This window comes from Heterocephalus glaber, unplaced genomic scaffold, assembly GCF_053883595.1.
Source record: "Heterocephalus glaber isolate CG9 unplaced genomic scaffold, H.glaber_assembly_v1.0 deba00001472, whole genome shotgun sequence".
Lineage (NCBI taxonomy): Eukaryota > Metazoa > Chordata > Mammalia > Rodentia > Bathyergidae > Heterocephalus > Heterocephalus glaber.
The window spans coordinates 7,803,100-7,823,655 of record NW_028258315.1 but is presented as its reverse complement, the minus strand read 5'-3'; the positions used below and the strand labels follow the sequence as shown (position 1 = coordinate 7,823,655).

General features: G+C 41.8%; 1 protein-coding gene across 1 annotated transcript in view; it reads right to left on the bottom strand.

Moving 5' to 3' along the window:
• Window positions 1–20,556, bottom strand: part of Bmp6 (bone morphogenetic protein 6) — a 152,764-nt gene that overhangs the window by 28,804 nt on the left and 103,404 nt on the right. The window contains exon 2 of the mRNA XM_004847720.4: window positions 6,075–6,267. Coding sequence (XP_004847777.1) covers window positions 6,075–6,267 — 193 coding nt within the window. The remainder of the gene's footprint in view (window positions 1–6,074; window positions 6,268–20,556) is intronic.

The window sequence follows — 20,556 nt, the reverse complement described above, 5'->3', positions numbered from 1 at the left end:
TCTGGCTGCCTCAAACACCAACTTTTTCAGTTGAGATATTTGCCAAATACTAAGCTGTGGATACATGGGACGAGAAGCTGAGAAAACAAGCAGAAATAAACTGTTTAAAGGCTTAATAGCAAAGCAGAATTTTTGGCAGTCTCACAATGCTGAGGAGTTAAAAATTAGAGTTCAGAGCCCACCAAGGAAGAGGTCCTCTGGTAAGAATTCTAGACTTTCAGTCGAAACCCCTCAAGGGCTAAACTGTAGGAGAAAGGCAAAACCAGAAACAGATGAGCCTCAGCAAATTCTGAAACCCAGCCTCAATCAGAACAAAGAGAATGAGATGATTTGCCTGCATTTTATCTGATTTCCAGAAGAACATTAAATCCAGTCTGGAAGGAGGTGACAATATCTACAACTGATTAAGTTACGTCCAAAATTTGATAAAGTTATCAGGCATCCCAGGAAAATCAAATGAGGATCAAGGGAAGCAAAAGGCAATGGAAATAGACCCATAGGTGATCCAGATAGCAAAATTATCAATGGTCTTTGAATCCAGCCTAATATAAAAAGGATAATACATCACAAGTTGAACTTGTTTCAGGACTGTGAAATTAGTTTAGCATTTTGAAAATTATTTACTGTGGTGCTGGTACTAACACTATAACAGAAAAGACCATATCTCAAAAGATTTTTAAAAATTTGATAAAATTTCCCATCAATTTCTAATTTTAAAAAACTTAGAAAACTGGGAATAGGAAATAATTTCCTTAATCTAAAAGATAATCTGAGATTATATATAATATATTTATAACAATTATCATCCTTCATGGTGAAATAGTGTATCTTTGCCCTCTGAGATTAGAAATCTTATAGGGATTTCTGAGATTAGAAATCTGAATGGATTTCACCATTGTACTGGATATCCTAGCCAGCACAATAAAGAGGGAAACAAAAAATAGGAATTTGAAAGAAATAGGGCTGACATTTACAGATGGTATAATTACAGAAAATCTATTAGAATTAAATTGGCATCTTCAAGACTGCTAGATATATGATTAATATACAAATATCAATGGATTTGCATATGTGAGCAAAAAACAATTAGATATTGAAATTTTTAAAAGCTAGTATCATTTACAAAAGCATCAAACATAAAAGTAATCCAATGAAAATGCTCAACCCCTCCCAAAAATATATATTTTTGAGAGTTATTAAAGAAGGCCTAAATAAACACCATATTCTTGGAATAGTACACTTCATAACTGTTAATATATAAATTCTTTCCAAGTTGATGTCTAGATTTAATGAAATCCTAATCAGAAGCCCAGCAAGTTTTTTCTTTTTGTGGAAGCTAACAGATTTTAAAGTTTCTATGAAATTATAAAAAGCCAATAGTAGCCAAAAAAGAAAGTCACAAGAACAAATTTAAGAAGCTTACATAACAGATATCAATCCTCATTATAAAACTGAAAGAAATGCAGTACTGGTGCAAGAAAAGAAAAGTCAACCAACAGAACAAAATTAAGATCTCAGAAACAGACCTACATACATATGGTCACCTAATTTATGATGACAGGGCCACTGAAGTACTTGGAAAAAGAACAGTATTTTCGATGAATGGTACTGGGTAAATCAGGTTTCTTTCATAGCTGGGCTATCTAATCTACTTCAGTGGCTCACTGATAGTCTCATGAATACAGTCTCAAGAACTGTAATTTAGCTCATTCTGCTGAGATGAATGCTCCTGAGAACTCCCTAACACACGACTCAAACAAGGGCAAACTGGCACTCATCTTCATTACCTTTCTCTAGCTCATTCCAAGGTTCCTTATTTCTGTGAATGGTTCAGCATACCACACTGAAAAGTCTAGAAAAATATGTTTTTGCCTTTTGGTGGTCATTTTCTCTTCTGGGGAAATTATATTCTATCTGCAAAATAGATCAGAATTTGTGAATTTTCTCAAAAATTAAGGCACTAATTCAATCTGGGATTGAGCCTAGGGACTTTATTAGTTTAGCTTCTAGGTTGACCTAAGGAATTTTTTCTCAAAGTTTTGAAAGCCAACTCTAAAGCAATATTAGCTTGTTTCCTTGATTGTATTTATTCATATCCCAAGGATTCTGAAATTAGGATGAAACGTATGAACCAAACTTTTTAAAAAAATGAACAATTTATATAAATTTACATAAAAGCCTATGTGTATATATACTATTTATGCACACAACTATATACATATGTATATATATCCTTGCCTCTTTCTAAATATGAGTATGTTTTGATATTACTTATACCAGGAGGAAATTCACTTTAAATTTGGTAATTCTCACTTTAAATATCTTCCAAAAGACTACAGAACCATGTTAGAACATAGAAAGTTATCATAGACACAGAAGATAGCCCACTGCTGCGAAGCAATGAAATTGCCAAAACATATAGAGTAGAACATGAAATGTCAAGACTAGTAAAAGCGGGTGCGGCCAATTCATACACCAAACAGGACCATGATTCAGATACTAAGCAGGTCTCTCTTAAAATCTCTGGTTAGCTTGCAAGAGAGTCTCTCTGATTTCTACATATATGAAATTCAGTTAAGAACTACAGGAATACAGGTCATGAATAGATGTGGAAAGCAACATGGCACCATCATGCTACCATGTATGAATGAAAGGCTACAGGTGTTCAGAGCAGCCTAGACTCCACGTGTGAAGTGTACAGAAGCATGCAGTAAAGAAGCAAATGGACGAAAGTATAATGCTGTGTAAAAGAATACTTTGTGTAAATTAATTCTAATCTTTTTTCCCCTTCATTCTCTTCCTCTAGAAAAGATACAGATCTATTAATAGATCAGTGGAACAATAAAGACAACCAAGAGAACAATAAAGGTTTTCTATAGGAAGGCCTTGAAAGTCCAAGTACCAGGGCCTGAATTCTACCAGGCACATTTTCACCACCAGTGGAGCAATCTCCTTTGCCACCCAGAAAGAAACACCTCTGGGTTCCTGCATCCACACTCGAGAAATGGAGGGGTGGGCAGGGACATGTAGAAGGAGACTGCTCACCAGTTTCTGGCACTTCACCTTTATCTTGGGACTGGCCCTGCATTAGGAGGCATGGCCAACAGTTTAGGCATTTTCATATGTGCTACATGTGGCTCTGTCAAAGGTACCATGCCTGCCCTGTCTAGCCAGTGGGTCATAGCAAAACCCTAATGAGAGCATATAAGAGAAGGTCTTCTCCAAACTCTTAGCTCTTTATAAGTACAAATTTTTATCAGCATCATCATAAGAATATGATGATTTATAACACCAAATACTGACACTAAATCACTTTTTTATTTTTTTGGTACTGCTGGGGACTAAATCCAGGGCCTCATGCATGCTAGGCAAGTGCTATACCACTGAACTACGCTCCCAGTGCACCAAACTCATCTTAAAATGTAGACACCATATAATACCATGGAACAAATTTAAGAAAAATAAAATACAAAGGGTGTCCTGTGTTACGTGAACTGAGTGTAGACTTGAGTCGTTGATCTCACTCTATCCAACCTATGGGTTGCCTCTTATCTTTCCATGACTCAAATTCTATCTAAGGGATTATTTTCAAGTTCTGAGTAAAATGTCAAGTATTTCCCTGATCTTACTAAAAGCACCATCTACTAAAGTAGCTACTTTTAAAAAACTTACCTGGTCCGGTTACTGCTTCTCAGTCAAATAAACATGTTTCTGTGGGGTCCACAGCAGAGTCCAATTGTCCACCTCCCTGGCTCCGGTGACGCCTTTCATACCAGGGGTCCAGTGCATCACTTCTCCTGCTGCCTGCTGAGTGTATTACTCAGCATTTAAAATCCTGACTCCCTATTTCAATGAGGCCAACTATTTTGCAAAATAAACCTTTGTTAAATTAAAGGAATCTATCAAATGCTACAAATTTTACTGCAACACAGATTAGACAAATAACTTTCTTTACAAGCTTGGAAAAAGATTCTCAGCCAAGACACCCCAAGACGGTACAGATGGGGATATCAAACTTCCCCCCAGAAGGAACCTGCAGTGAAATCTGGAGGACTCTGAAGGACGCTGGGGACAGCAGGAGGCCTGGGCTCCCAGCCCACAGAAAGAAATCTCCTGGCCATCCTGGAGCTCTTCAAAAGCTTGAAATTCCCTCAATTCTCCCAGTATTTTCCTTCTCCTGTGCACAAAACACATCCAGTCACCAAATGCTCTCATCCTAGAAGCAAAACAGGACAGCTCTCTGCTTTGATAGGGAGCCACCAGAGGCTGGGGCCATGTGGGATTTTGTTTTCCAAATTCACTGCTGGCCTCAAGGATGCCGCCACCATCTTGGGCCCCAGGCAGCTGTTCTGTTTTGGCTGGAGTTCAGTAGAAACCTCAAAGATTCTGTTGGCTCTCTCCTTTTTTAAAAAAAAAAAACTCCATAGTCACTAAACTTCCAGTCTAATATTTTTACTATAGTGCTTTTCCCTCAGGACAGAGAAAAACATGTATTCTAAACAAACTTCTGAGCCAAAAAAAGTACCAGTAGGTTACTCCCATTACTCCCACCAGAGGAAGATAGTGGAATAAATAATTCAGCAGATTGAAAACTCAATGCTAAAGCACTGCCAAAGATTCAGTATTGGAGAGAATACCAATTCTCTCCAAAATATCCAAAGACAAATATCTAGCAATAAATGATTTGCTTTCCAAAAGAAGCCTTCTCTACAGGAAACCCATTGAATATACTTTTATTTAAGAGTGAAAATCACCCATTGAATATACTTTTATTTAAGAGTGAAAATCAGACATCAATTTCTCTTTTGATCTGAAAATGTGGGGCATGCTAAAGATACCTTGATAGCTGTATTTTATTCATGGTGCATCCCAGGGCCTGGCATCTGCCCTTCTTTCTTCTACTTCCCCCCATTACAGACCAGCTTGCATAAGGGAAACATACTGGGGATGTTTTCAGAAATGTCATCAGCCTTTCATAGGCCAAATCCATGTTCCTCAGGATTCAGGGTGTTTATTTGCGGCAGAACCATATTCGGATCCATAGGTTCAGATGAAACCAAAGTCGTTCCTAAACCCTCGAAATTTTTATGAAGTCAAAAGACTTCCAGGACCAAAAGCCAAGAATCTGGACTTGGTTTACAGAACCAAAGGTGACAAATTCCTCAGTCTACACGAGTGGGGTTCCCGCCTCCATCCATTCTTTTCTTTTCATTCTTATCTTTGCGTCTAGCATACAGTTCTCAGACTGTCATATCACTGACTTAATTTCTGTCTCTGCACACTGAGAACTACACAGTGACGCCAATCTACCCGCAGATTAAATGGGGCTCCAGCGGCTACCGTGCCAATCTATCAGGTACTCAATTCTCACTGAACAACTAAGCTGACCCTAAATGCCACCAAAATTCACAGTTCATTGCCTTCTTTCTATATACTGCAGATCTGAACTAACTGCTGTAATCTCCAACCCTTTGCCCTTCCCATCCTCCAAATATTTCTTTATTGCTAGGCAGCTGCCCCAGGAACATACTTTATTATAGCCTTTTAAAATGGCTTGGGCTCATTTTAGAAAAATAATACAGATATATGGGAAGGGGATCTAGCATTCCCTTATATCCAAGTGGTAAAAATACATCACACACACACTCAAAGATAAACATGTGTATGCATATATCATACGCATGAATGCATAGAGAGTCATCTGAATTAGTATCACTTATGAGCATCATGATACAATTTTAATTTGTGAATTGGTTTAAGCCACCTTCACCCATCATTCAAAGTAGGGAGCAAACAATAGCAGGAAAACTTTCATCCCCAGTAAATTAGAGAGTTGTCTGATCACAAATGCTTAGTACATACCACTCACTGGCTTGCATAGGAAAACTATTTGCAAAGTCAACAAACAAAAGACCTTGCCAGCTAACCAGCGCCCTTTCAGCCACCCATCTCGTCACATTCATGGCTGCCCTGGAGCTCCATGTCACCTTCCACAGACACATGCGGGGTCATGTGATGACAGAGGGCGGGAAATGGGGCCAGCCCACATTTTGGGCTTCCTCGAGCCTTCATACCTGTGCTGATGCTCCTGTAAGACTTGATAAATGCTGATAAGAAAAGTTTGGTTTTTAAAACTCCCCACAACACAGTCCTTGTAGATGCGGAATTCAGCAGCCGTCACCGCCTCACCCTCAGGAATCTGGGATAAGTTGAACTTGAACTCTTTGTGGTGTCGCTGGCGAGGGGAGAACTCCTTGTCGTACTCCACTATAGGATTAAACAAGAGAGAGTGACAACTATTGTTACTTGACTAAGTGCCACAGGCTCACCTCAGCTCCCCCGTTTTTCTTTACCAGTTACCAAGGGCAGAATGGAGCCACCAGAGGCAGAGAGAAGAACGTGGACTCAACTGCCAGCCAGGTCTGAGATTAAAATCCCTCATGTTACCCAGGGATGACACGGAGTTCTTAGGCTCTCTAAATACTTGAGTTTTAAATGCTTGGTTCAACTAACATGCACAACTTATTTAGACTCATGCCTTTGGATTTCTCCATCTGCAAAAATGGGAAAACTATGATTTTAACAAAATGATGACTAAACCCCAACTGCCCATCCTGCTCCCATGACTCCCTCCAAGCCCCCTTCCTCCTGGCTGCTGTTCCCTCCTCTGTTTCGTCCATGGGTCCCCATCTGTAGCTGACATAACCAAGGGTGGCCCTGAGCTGAACTTGAGTAGGGGCGAGATGGCAGTGGAGAGGAAGGAGTGTGTACAGCACATTTTGTCTGGGCCTGAAGTTCGAAAGGTCTTCAAACTTTGCTTCCTGTTCAATAAACATTTTTGTTGAAGGGTTTAGGGTAAAGCTTCATAGAAAATGGCCCCCTGGACCACAAGATGGAAGTTAGGGGAGTGGAAGGGGATGTAAAAGCAATTAAAATGTGTTATATACATGTACTGACTCCCTGTAAGGAATATAATCATTATGTACTGAAAACATACAAATAAAAATAAAAGTTAAAAAGAAAATGGCGCCCTGGCTTCCTTCTACTAGAGGAAGCTGAAGATTAAAGGAAGAGATACTCAGTATTGGGGAGCCGCTGGAGTCCCATTTAATCTGCAGGTATCCCAAGCCAGAGAATGAAGATGCTATTTTCTAATGGTTTACAGTGGAAAATAAAAACCCCTTGGAAAAGAATTGACTCTAAAAGACTTTAAAAACAAACAGGAACTCAACCTAGTCTTCCATCCATGGATGAATAAAGAATATGTGGTGTCTGTGTGCAAAGCAATACTATTCAGACTTTAAGAAGAAGAAATCCTGCTACCCATGACAATGTCCCGGAGGGCACACTGAGGGAAACAAGCGGGGCACAGAGAGACAAACAGCACACTGTGGCACATGCTTCCCAGTGGGCTCCGGGCAAGCCCAGCTCCTAGGAGCGAAGCTGGAATGGCGGCTGCCAAGGGCTTGGGAAGTAGTTGGTCAAAGGATGCGAGGTTCAGTTTCACATGATGGCATTTTATGGATTTAATGTACAGCACGTTGGTGAATTAACAATACTATTTCGTATACCTAAAATTTGCCAAGAGTAAATCTTAAGTTTTTCTCACCATAGAAGAGTAAAGAAGTGATCACCCACCATGTAAGGCAGTGGAAACATTGATTAGCTTGGTGATGGTAACCATTTCATAACATATATGTATATGGAGACCCGCCTGGACCCTTTAAATCAATACAATTTTCATTTGTTAATTACACTTCAATAAAGCTAGGAAGAAATGAAGTTTTTTAAATAAAATTGTTTTCCTGTATGAAGACAAAGTACAGAAAATTGCAGATACCAGTTATTACTTCCTGGAGTCAGCTTTCATATGCTCATCTAAAGTCCCATGTGAGAGAAATGATATCAACACTCAGATGTTTAACTCATAGTCCCCGTAAAGGAGAGAAGGAGCACTCTGGTTCCAGCACAAACCCCGGACTTTCCCCCAGAGTTGGGAAGTGCTCCTGCCCTGAGGCCCCTGTTAGTTTTTTCTCAGTGGTCACCACAGTGAAACCTCAGGAGAAAATTACTCCTGTAGGAAGGGTTTTCCCAGTGCTGGTGGGTAGAAAACAAAAGTCAAATTATTCGTCACCTTTAACTTCCTACTTCCTCCCACATGCATTGTTTTCCACAATTTCCAAAGAAAAGCTTTGAAAGCCAAGCATGGTGGCACACACCTGAAACCCAGCACTCTGGGAGGCTGAAGTAGGAGAATCACAAGTTTGAGCCAAGCCTGGGCAACTCAGTGAGACCCTATCTCAAAATAAGAAAAAAAGGGGGTCCTCTTGATACAGCTCAGTGTGAAGGCCCTCAAATCAAATCAGCCCTCAGTGTCATGGGAGGAAGGGAGGAAGGGAGGAAGGGAGGAAGGGAGGAAGGGAGGAAGGGAGGAAGGGAGGAAGGAAAAACAAAAACAGACAAGTTCTGCAGACTTAGTGTCTTAAAAAAAGGAAAGAAAAGCTTTGGAGATTTAGCATTAAGACACACACACACACACACACACACACACACACACACACACACACACACACACACACACACACACACACACACACACACACACACACACACACACGGCTTGGGGTGCAGCTCAGTTGTACCGCACTCGCCTCACATGCCCAAGGTCCTGGGTTTCATCCCCAGCACTGCAAAACAACATCCAGTTACTCTCTAGAAGAACCTAAATCCTCAGTAGAATTTGCAGAAGCAGAGAGAATAAGATTTTTTTTTAGATTTTAAATGAAGAATTTCTAAATTGCCATGTAATTACGCAACAATTCATTTAGACTGGAATTCTTTTTCTTTTTCAAATGTGGGGAGGTGGGCGATTGAACAAGCCCTGTAATCCAAACAAAAGCAAACCAGAGTTCAGCCCCACAAGACAGCAGGTTTTTAAATTAGTGGCTAAGCATGAAAAGCAGTATTGTTGAAGAGTTCACCCCAGGACACCCACACTGGCGGTGTATCACTTTTCCCTAAAACTAATCTGCCTTTTAAGTTTGATATGTTATCATTGTTTGTTAAAAACTGAATCAAATCTGATTTTCCAAAGAGACTTAAAAAAAAAAAAAAAGGTTTTCTACAGGGCCTTTGGGATGCTTCATTTTAATGTTGGTAAACGAAACTATTTTTAAGACTCATGGAGACCATGCATAAGAATTGTTCAAAAAGGTCTTTTAGTCTCTCTTACAACAAGTTAGAAAAGCATATGGATGTGAAATGAGTTTCCAGGCAGTAACTTTAAGGCATTTCAGTTACAGGATGTACAGAAAGGGACAGAAATTGCACTCAATGAGAAATACGGTGGCTCATCTTTGGAGAGATGTGTCACTCCCAATAAACCACACTTCCCTAAATTCACGCCTTGGAGGGTTCCCTCCCTGGCCTGGCTCTGTGGTTGGCTTTGCATTAATGGAATGCGGCAACAGTGCAGATGAGTGACTTTCCAGGCCTGGTCACCCAGCTTGGACTTCTTTCCATGCTTGCCCGAGGAGAGGCAGCTGCCATGCAGGAAGCCGGCTACCCAGAAACCTCCATGTTGTGAAAAGGGCCAAGCTAGCCATGGAGAGAAATGTACAGAGAGGGCATGGTGAGAGGGGGAGGGGGAGGGGGAGGGATGAATGAATAATCGACTGGCCAGCTCCCAACAATTTCAGTGGCGGCCCAGACATATTATGAAGAAGCCATCTTAAATATCAAACCCAGTGGAGCTCTGGAAGATTCCAGCCACACCACCATCTTCCTGCAACTGCATGAGAGACCGAGCTCGAACAGGGACCACCTAGCTGAACCCAGTCATTGCACAGGACCGTGAGAGAGGACCCTGCAGGGTTGCTTCCAGCCACCATGTTCTGGGGGATTTGTTTTGCAGTAATAGGGAACTAACACAGGAAGGGAAGAGAGGACAGGACAGGCTGAGTGAGGGAAAAGGGAGAAGGGAAACCTGACCATGCTAGGAAGCGAGAGATTCCTTGTAATTCTTAGGGATAAAGATTGTGCGATGCTGGCAGGCAATTATGTATGACTAAGGAAGAATCCTGGCAAATGCTCCCAAACAGATGTACAGAGATAAAAGTCCCAACAATGAAAAAACAGAAGCACAATTCAAAGTATTCACTATCTCACAAAGTGAACTGGAGCCACTGCCTTACAGGGACATTTCTCCCTTTCTCATCTACCAAGACGACAGACATTGTTTTGAAGCACCCTGAACATTCTTTTCTTTTGTCCCTCATAGGGGAGAGCCCCCATGTCCATTTCCCCTTGAGTCTCTGATTGCTACCTACATCCTAGCTACATCCTCTACCCAACGGTCCTCTGAACCTCTCCTCAGGCCTCCAAGCTTGAGGCTCCAAGCTGTACCACCTTCCTTTCCCCAGGATACCTCAGCTACCATCACTGAAATTTAGCTGGACCTTCTCCTTTCTCTATTTTGCCTGTACAGCTGAATTCACACAATGCACTTGCTGATATCCTATATGGATCCAAGAATCAATACAATTAGGTTACTGCCTCCATGTCCATTTTAAGAACATTATGGAAGAATAACGATGCTTCTAATGAACTTAGCAACTCAAGCTACATGAGTTTGGATTGTGTGATCCCAGATCAATAAACAGGAAAGAGAAGCAGTAGGATGAATTCTGAATTCAGCCCTTGGTGCCTAATTCATTTCCCCAGGATTTCTCTTATCAATGGGGACATTCCATGTGACAATATCTTAATGTTGATGAAATGTCAAACTGTCACACTGACATGGGATTCCAGCTCCCCTTTTTCTTACTTATGTGATGCTGAGCAGGATAAGAGTCGAAGTTTTAGTATTAAATGGAAAAATAACATTTTTGGATATTAAGTGAGACAATCTATATGTGGACATATATATCTATATCTAGACCTTCTATATATGGCCAGTGGCATAGTTTAAGTGCTCAATGAATGTTACTTGCGCTGATAATCACTGGCTGTTGAGAACGTAGCTATTTTGAGCTTAGAGTATACCTTTACTGAGTGATTCAGATTTATTCCCCAGTCAGGGTCAATTAATGTTTCCCCTATGTATTAGATACTCTTCTTGTTTCTGGGACACAATATCCAACACCCACAATTTCAAGGAGGAGGAGCTTACTTTGGATCATAGTTTTGGACGGTTTCAGTCCATAGTCAGCCGGCTCCAAGACAAGAACACCACAGTGGAAGGGCCTGCCAAGGAGGGGAGCTGCCACAACATGGCGGCCAGGAAGCAGAGAGACGCGGGCGGAGCAGGGGAGACAGCAGCTTCCAGGCCACACCCCAGCGACCCGCCTCTTCCAACCAGACCCCGCCTCCTAATACCACATTTAGTTACGGGTTTATCAGTGGGTTACTCTGCTGCTCAGTATAGAGACCCCAGGCTCCAAACACCTTCCAAATCCCCGGCTTCTGAGCACAGGAATGTTTTCAGGATTATTCTTTATCTAAACTACAACATCCGAATTAACTTTTTCATTTAGAAAGAAGCCTTCTGCAAAAAATGCAAGCAATGAAATGGTATTATTATCCTTGGTGCTACACTAATGAATAGAGCGCTCTGTTCTCTTGAGGCAATAATTCCTAGAATTTTTTTTTTTTTATTTCAAGGACCAGTTAAAATATGTTTTAAATGGTAATGACCTTACAAAGGTCATGTGCTTTTTGTTTGCCCTTTGTTAAGTACAATAAAAACAAACAAGCTGCATTCTTTTCATTATGATTTCATTTCTAAAAATCCCTTTAATACCAAATAAAACAGAATTGGCATAACTCAAGGTTATATTACCAACCTTTCAACTGAGTAAATTTGGCTCCATAAAATTCATTTTATTCTATTTTTAGCCTCAGATTCTACCTGTTGCAATTTCAGACCAGTCCTAGATTTTGGCCAAGATATAGGAACTAGATTGCTGTAAGGAGTAAGTTGCTGGTTTGAGATTAAAAGGGTAAACTATGTAATTCTGTACACACGAAAGGACATACGCAGTGTGTGGAGACAATGAAGCACACCAGTGAAGCACCAAGGAAACCAGAGTGGATTTAAACCCCATCACATCCCAACATGTCATGTTTCTACCTCAGGCTTCTATCATGAAAAGGGTGTTTCTCATCCCTTTACCCTTTAAAAGCCAATGGTTCCCCTGCACATGTAGGAATCACTAAATTATCAATGTTCAGCCTTTGTTTTTCCTTATAGTTTTCCCTTTTAGAGACATGAAGAAAACTGTCCAAGTGCACGTGGAAACAGGCCTCGTGCCAGGAAGAACGAAGGATGGTGAACAGGTCGGGTCCCGTGTGTGGGCACAGCTGCTCTTCGGAGAGTGGGTGAGTCCTCCCTACCTCACAGGGATCTACTGGAAAGAAGGGATTTCCTAGCAAGTGTTATGCATGTGGAGAGACCGGAATTCTTGCGCCTGACTGGTGGGAACGTAAGGCAGTGCAGCCACACTATGTACAGTATGGCAGTACCTCAGAACACTACACATGGAATTACCATGTGATCCAGCACTGTCTTTCTGGACACATTTGCAAAAGAACTGAAAGCCAAGCCTTGAATAGACACTTGGACACTCAAGTTCACAGCAGCATTATTTATAATAGCCCACAGCTGTTAAACCCAAAAGTAACACAGTGTCCCTCAGTGAAGAATGGATTGACAAAAATGGTCTGTCTTTAGTTACTTTTCTCATTGCTGGGACTAATGCCCTGATGCATATCATGCCTCCATAATCCAGTCACCTCCCCAAAGGTCCATGTGGGACAGCAGGAGGCTTTAGGGGGACATCTAGATATAAGCTGTAGCGTGGGCTATGCATAACAGAATATTACTCAGCCTCAAAAAGGAAGGGGATTCTGATGCATGCCACAGGACGGAGGAACCTTGAAGGCCTTACACTCAATGAAATTAGTCAGACAAAATGTCAAAGTACTGTATGATTCCACTTACACAAGGTCTCTGTGGTCATCAGACTCCTAGTAGAGTGGAGTTCCCAGGCGACAGGGGAGGAGAAACGGGAAGGTAGTGAATAATGGGTACTTGGTTTTATTTTGAGAAGGCAAAGTTCTAGAGGTGGGTGGAGGAGTTGGTTGTAAAACACTATGAATGTACTTAATGCCATGGAACCGCACACTTAAAACTGTTAAAATGATCAACTTTGTTCTATGTTTATATTTTTACCACAGTTAAACTATTTAAAGTGAACTTTTTTCTTATATGATTCTATCTAATTACAGGAAAAACAATGCTTCACTATCCCCTAATACCCAACTTAGGATCAAACGTCTTCAAATAGCTCCGAAAATTACCTTTGTACATTTAGGTCATTGGAATCGGGACCCTAATGGGGTTCATCCATTATGTCTGGTTTTCGGTTGTTCTGTCTCTTAGGCCTTTTCTAAACTAGTAAATCAGGAACAGAAAGAGTCCCATTAACCTGAAAGAAGTCCACATAAAAACGTAGCTAATGGCATTCTCAGGGGTGACCTACCTGTGAGATCAGAAAGACAGCAAGGTCCCAGCCTCCAGTCACGTCACAGGCCAGTACAGCACTGACAGCAATGACAGGAAAGAAAGAGACATTACTCGGGGCTAGGCCTCAGGGGCAAGCTAGCAGGTCGTCCCTTGGCCTTGAACATGCCACTTTACGGGCTCTGCCACCTTTCGTGCGTTCCGTTTGGAATGTCTGCATTTGCGCTAAGCAAGACTTGTAATGCTCTAACTCGCACACTGCAGTGTGGCTTCAGGTTATGTCTACTCTCAGAATCCACTAGAGAACATTTCCTCTCCTTCTTTTCAAGAAGTGATCTCAAGCTGGGCCTGATGGTGCAACTCACAGAATCCCAGCACTCTGGGAGGCTGAGGCAGGAGGATTCCAAGTTTGAGCCAGCCTGGGCAACTTGGTGACTTAGCAAGACTCTGTCTCAAAATAAATGGTACCAAAAAAAAAAAGAAAAGAAAAGAAAAGATAATTGATTCTCACCCTTCCAAAGCTAGTACTGCAACCTAGGGCCTAGCACATGAGCGCTCAATCACTGAACTATGCCTCCAGCCAAACTTCCTGAAAGTTTGGCTAAGTTTTCTATAGAATTGCCTGATTCTAGTGTTTTCTTCTGGGGCAGATTTTTAATGATCTATTTATTTTCCTTTAAAGCCAGGGGAATGTATAATCAAGCTACCTTGTCTTTTTAAATCAGAGGTTACCCTTTCTAGAAGTTTGTTGATTTGGGGTTAATTTTTCAAATTTGTTGCCATAAAATTTTTCAAGGTATTGTATAATCTGTTTCATCAATGCCTCTTTCTCCTTTTTAACCAAAATGTTGCCTATCTGTGTACTGCCTTTTTTCTTGATTGGTCCTATTGGAGGTCAGTTTTTTCTCTTCACTGTGGCTTAATTTTATTGTAATAAAGATATTTTGATGCAGGTATTTCCTGAATAGCATCCCACTGAGTCTGAATTATCTGAAGTTTGTTTAGAGAAAACTTGTATTACCTATTTCAACTGAAAATATAAAACAGAAAAGAGTAAATGAAAGTAAAAGACTAGAAAAATCTATTTAAAACATTTATTTATGAATAACCACCGACATTACTCTATTTCCTCATTTACTGGACCCACTTTCTGGGTATTTCAGTCTAGATTAGTTAAGGCAATTACACTGATTCCCAGAAAAATTTTACACTTCCCAGTGCTTCATGTTCCCATTGATACTTACACACCAAACTTGAAACTCATTTTTTTAATGTCCATTCCATGAACTAATGTGAACAATTTTTTATGCTATGGAGTGAGTTTATTTAATATTAGGTAACAAAGACAGTTAGGGTTAGTCTGTGAAGAGCTGTAACAGCCACAGCCTTTTGACTTTTATATTGTTCAAGTATTCAGCACCTTTGTTATAGTTTGGATCTAAAATGTCCCCTCAAAGCCTAATGTTCAGAAGTGGGACTTTAGGAAGGTGATTAGATATGGGGGTGCAATATACTCAAGTCCATTGACGAGTTCACAGCTGACAGTACTGTTCAGAGATGGGACTTTGTCAAAAGAAGGGCGTGGCCTGGGAGTGTGTATTTGTGGCCCCAGCTCCTCCCTTTCCTCTTTGCTTCCTGAAAGCCATGATGTGAGCAGGTTTCCTCTCCAGGCCCTTCCACCATGCAGTTTCTTCTGTCTCTGAGCTCATCAACCATGGACTGAACCCTTGAAACCGTGAGCCAAATAAACCTCTCTGCCTTTAAATGGCTGATGTTGGGTATTTTGTCCCAGGGGATGGGAAAGCTGACTAATACAACGTTCAGTGTAATACAGAACCAGATTAAACTCCCCAACTCACTTTTTGACCACAGTGAGATGAAAGACTTCACTTTCTAGGATTCAGTAAATATTTATAAATATTAATATTCTGTATATGAATTACAGAGAAAGAAAAATTCATTATCCTTTCTGCTATATTCCAAATGACATTTTAAGCTTTACTTTTTATTTTAAATAATGATAGATCACAAGTAGTTGCAAAAATAAAAGAGAGGTCCCAGGTGCCCTTTAGCGAGCTACCTCCCCACAACGGTGGCATCTTACAGAACTGAAGTATAACATCAAGACAAAAAAATGCCATTGGCACAACAGATTGAGAAGGCCACACCTACTCTAATTTCACCAGTTCTTATGTGCCATTGTTTTAGAATTTTATGATATTTTAATTCTATGACACTGAATCACATGTACAAATTCATATAACTACCACCAAAATTCAGATCTAGAACTCTTCTGTTACCACAAAGGAACACTCACGCTATCCTTTAATTCCAAAGAGTTTTTAAGATGAGAACCACTCCATATATTATAAACAGGCTTGTGACCAGTATTAACCACTTACATATCACCATCAGTAAAGGTAAACCAAGTCATTTGTTATTTTAAAAAATTTTAGAACCATCTTTACAACAAAATGTAAGTATAAATGTCACTAGTTTGGAAAAATGCTCATTAGCTACAACTATACATGTCTTACTATGGAAGAAAGTACATCTCAGCTACCATCAGGAAACACACTTAGCACTTACTCCATAAACGTGTCAGGAAGCAAACCTTAATAGTCACAGCATTCACAGAGTGTCACTGATGTCAAATAAGCATATTTTTGTCCACTTATAAGGACAAAATCACATCATGTTTAGTAAAAAAAAAAAAAAAGTAAAAATTAAAACCAAAAACACACAAATACCCTCGATATATATGACATGCATTTCCCCCACACACAATTGAGAAAAATATTAATATCTTCAGTCAAAGCACAGCTGGGAAACACAGCCTAAAAAGTAAAGTAGAGCCCCTCCTACCCCGCCCATGGGCAGAAAACCCTCACTGTGAGGGAGAGAGGAAATTAGATGTGTGATTATTACATCAGAGTGCTCACGTCTTCTACAGGATCCATTTTCTCTGGGTGCTTTTATATCATCGTCTCAGGTGTGCTCAGCTTCCCTACAAGATGCCTCAAGTGTGCTTATTTTTATTTTCTCACTTGGATTATGCTGTAGTTCATGTGTCTGTGGATGCCTATCTTCCATCAGTTCTGGAAAATCCTATCAGGTCAATAATTACAGTCTCTTCATCATTGTCTTTAATGTCTCCTTCAAAAATGACAGCTAGCTCTAGATTACACTTTCTATTGTTTGCATCTCTTTTGTATCATTTATCTCTTTGTGTCTGGACCAGACCATTTCTTTAGATCTGTTTACAAATTCACCAGTTCCCTCTTCCACTGTGTTTAATGTGAGTTTTAGTTTTCATTTTAATGATTTTTTAAAAAAAATTCTAATACTTGTAACTCTATTGTCATTGTTTGGTGTGCTCAGTAATTTTCAGTTGTCAATTGCCTGACAGTTTTATTTAGTATGCTATTTATTTTTCTATATTTCTAACTTACTGTCTTATATTTCCATCTAACTTGGTGGCTATTCTCCAACACGAAAAATCCTTACAGGACTTAATCTGCATTGCTCTCCCATAACCCACAAGATGCTCATAGCAGTAGATTTCCTTGTGTGTTTGGGAACTTTTCATTTTTAGGTATTTGTTGATTGAAATTCACAGTGAAGCTTTAAACTGATGTTGCTTTTGTCCAGAAGAATGCATTTTTGCTCTTGTGAGTAACACTACTAACCTGGAACCACTCTACCTCCCCTCGGAGGGTCCCAGCTCAACGTGTGACCTTCAGGAACAGCTCCCCACCTTGTCCCAGTCCCCAGGCTGGTCTCAGTAGTCCTGGTCTTTGCACTGACAGAAACCCAGCTTTTATGTCTATTTGCCCACAGGAACCCATTCCTGGGAGCCCTCAAAGATGTCCTTGAATCCCTGACACTCACGCCTTTGGCATATTTGCTTCTGTTTATCCTGGATCTAGCAGTATTTTAACAGGAAGGCCCAAGGATTATCCAATCTGTGATACTTTCAGAATCTGAAGTCTTAATTTCATCTCTTTTGTTTGGAAAACAACATTCGGGACACATTCCTCTCAACTCCTAAAGACATTTTAAAACCAGCCTAACATCTGAAGAGTTTACAGAGCTGTTTCATGCGCACATTGTTATCTCCTCTTTTCCTCAGAACAGCCCCAGAAGGTAGGCAGAGCAAGTGTGATCACACACCACGTCAACAGGAATCCGAGTCTAAGGCAATTATGTGGCTTCCTTATGCCACTTACTTTTATGATGTCAGCTACTCTCTTCATGCTGATACTGCTCCCATTTTTTTTCATCTCTAGCCCAAAGCTCTTCTGTAAGGAATGCGTTTATTTTCCTGCCAGGTACCCTTGTTCCTCCAGGTGCCCCTGTACACTTGAAGGCAACATGAAATTCACAAAATGAAACTTGATCATTCTGCATCAATCTGTCCCTGTAACTCTCTCTCTGTCCACCTGGTCACTCCAAACTGTCCAGTGAATCACCCAATTTTACCTTCTAGAACTGCACTGTCCAATACAGTAGCTTCAGCTCCATGCAAGTATTTACATTTGACTAAAATTCAGTTTGCCATATGAGCTATATGTTTACAATGTTTCTTTCATCTTCAGAAATTCTAAAACTTAAACGCAGTAGTGTGATAATTATTACATGAAATTAATGTGGAAAGCTAACTTTTTATTATGTAATTATGTTTCTTTCTTAGCATTTCAAAAAAAACTTGTAGCATGTTATGGATGGGATCCCAAAGGGACCCCACAAGGCCCCTTGTGCGGCAGCCTTCCCAGCTGATGGGCTTTGGGGAACCGGCCCGATCACAAGGGCTCTCACTTCCTCCGCGGATCCAGCCCTGCTGAGACCTCAGTGTGAGCGCACTGGCGGCCGGCCGGTATGGACACCGGAAGTGGGGCTTTGCTGTGGGGGTGGGCCGGAGGGTGTGGCCTGGACCCCAGACACTTCCTCTCTTCGCTCTTGCGGTGAGCAGCTGTGCTCCACCACACCCTCCCTCGTGTTCTACCCCAGCACAGCCCTAAACTAATGGAGCTGACCACGCTGACGGTGAGAGCCAAAATAAACCTTTCCTCCTTCAAGATGCTCTTCTCAGGTATTTTGTCACAGCACCATAAGCTCACGGAGCAGTTTTAGGATTATATGAAAACTGGGCAAAAAGCAGAGTTCCTGTATGTCTCCTCCATCTTCCCCATCATTCACTCGTGTGGCAGACGCATTACAGTGGAGGAGTTATTAGTGACTTAAGTTCACATTTTGCATTAGGGTTCACACTTGTGCACCCCGTGGATTTGGACAAACGAACGCACGACATGTGATACGCAGAACAGCATCCTGCGGGGCCACTGCCGCAGTTCAAGTGCTGCGTGGCCACCCTGGGCTGGCGGGTGCCCCTGGGAAAGCTCACCAGGAACATTCCCTCTCCGTGGAGTCCTGGCCGGCCCTGCTCTGCAGCGCCTCAGGCCCGCTGTCCTCTCCTCCGCTCCCCCTGCCCTGCCCTGGCTCAGTGGCTCTGTCCTTTGTCCATCCACACCCCACACTGCAGCCAGGGGACAGCTCTGACAGGGTGTGGCTGACAGGGTCCGCAGTCTAGGCCCCCGACAACCCTTCAGCCTCAGACTGTAGTCTGGCAAGACAGAAACTGCTTTTTCTGACCTTTGTGCCCGGGACCTCGTGCCTCTGCCTTCCTTAAGCAATCTCCTTGCCTTTCGGTTTGTGTTGCTTTTTTAATGGTACTAAGGATGGAGCCCAAGGCCTCCCGCAGGCTGAGCACCCTCTGCCACAGAGCCACACCCCCTTGGCCCTTTAGATGCCTTTCCCTCTCTCTCCTGCAAGATGAAGACTTCTTCAAGCCCTCAATTTTGAAAATGCTTTGATGTCCATGTGTCATTTTAAATACAAATAAATTATTAAAGCCATAAATCAAGCATAGGCATATCAAAGTTCTTATTTCCTCTATCATTAATAATGGTTTAGTGAAAAATATCAAACTTATTTAAAAAACATGTTTGTACTGTTTCTCTTTTCCAAGTACTCTAGCCATGTACCTGCAGTAATCAACGAGTGATTATCTGAAGTCTGGCCAGGCTGCTCTAAGAAAATATCCATAAACGGAGTGGCTTATAAGTAACAGAAATTCACTTCTCATAGTTCTAGAGGCTGGAAGTCCCGGATCCAGGTGCCAGCCGATTCTGGGTCTGGTGAGAGCTGCTTCCTGGGTCACACACAGCCTAGGGGCCCTCTGGAGCCTATTTTCTCCTTTTGTGGTACACGGGGACTAAATCCAGGGATGTACAATGAAAAACTCATGCTCTAACACTGACCTACACCTTCAGCTCCACAGGGCCTTTTCTAAGGGCACGAATCGAATCCTGTTCGGAAGGGCTCCACCCTGATGAGCTCATCACCCCACAGCCCCACCTCTTGACAGCACTGCATTTTCAACAGGTGAATATCAGGAGGAGGGGCAACATGCAGTCCGGCTACTGCAGTGATGCAGTAATTTACATCTCCCATCAAGGGTGAATTCCAGGAAGCCTTCCACTGGAGTTTAGACCCTGAGCATCCCCCAAAGCCTGTGTTGAAGGCACTGCTGGGAGGCGGAGTCTATTGGGAGGTCTGCAGGTCACTGGGGGCCCCTGAAGGGATAACCGGACCTGTCCATTTCTTCTTCCTCTCTTCCACTTCCAAGCCACGAGGTGAGCAATGGTGCTCAGCCAGGCAGTCCCACCATGGCGTCCTTCGTCACCATGGGCCCAGAAGCAAGGGGACAAGCCAAAACTTCTAAAACTGTGAGCCCAAAGAAACCTTTCTTCTTTATAAGCTGATGACCTCAGGTACAGGTTAAAGTGAAGGAAAGTGGGGAACAGAGCTTCCTTCCCTCCCTCCACCGACCCACAGCTGGTTTGGGTTCCCACAGTGTCCCATGGAAATCTTCACCACTGTGCCCCTATTTATGCTATAAAGGTCACCTGCTTCACCATGAGCCCTCGAAGGCAGGGTCTGTGTCACGTGCCCCTTCGTTACTCCACACAGAG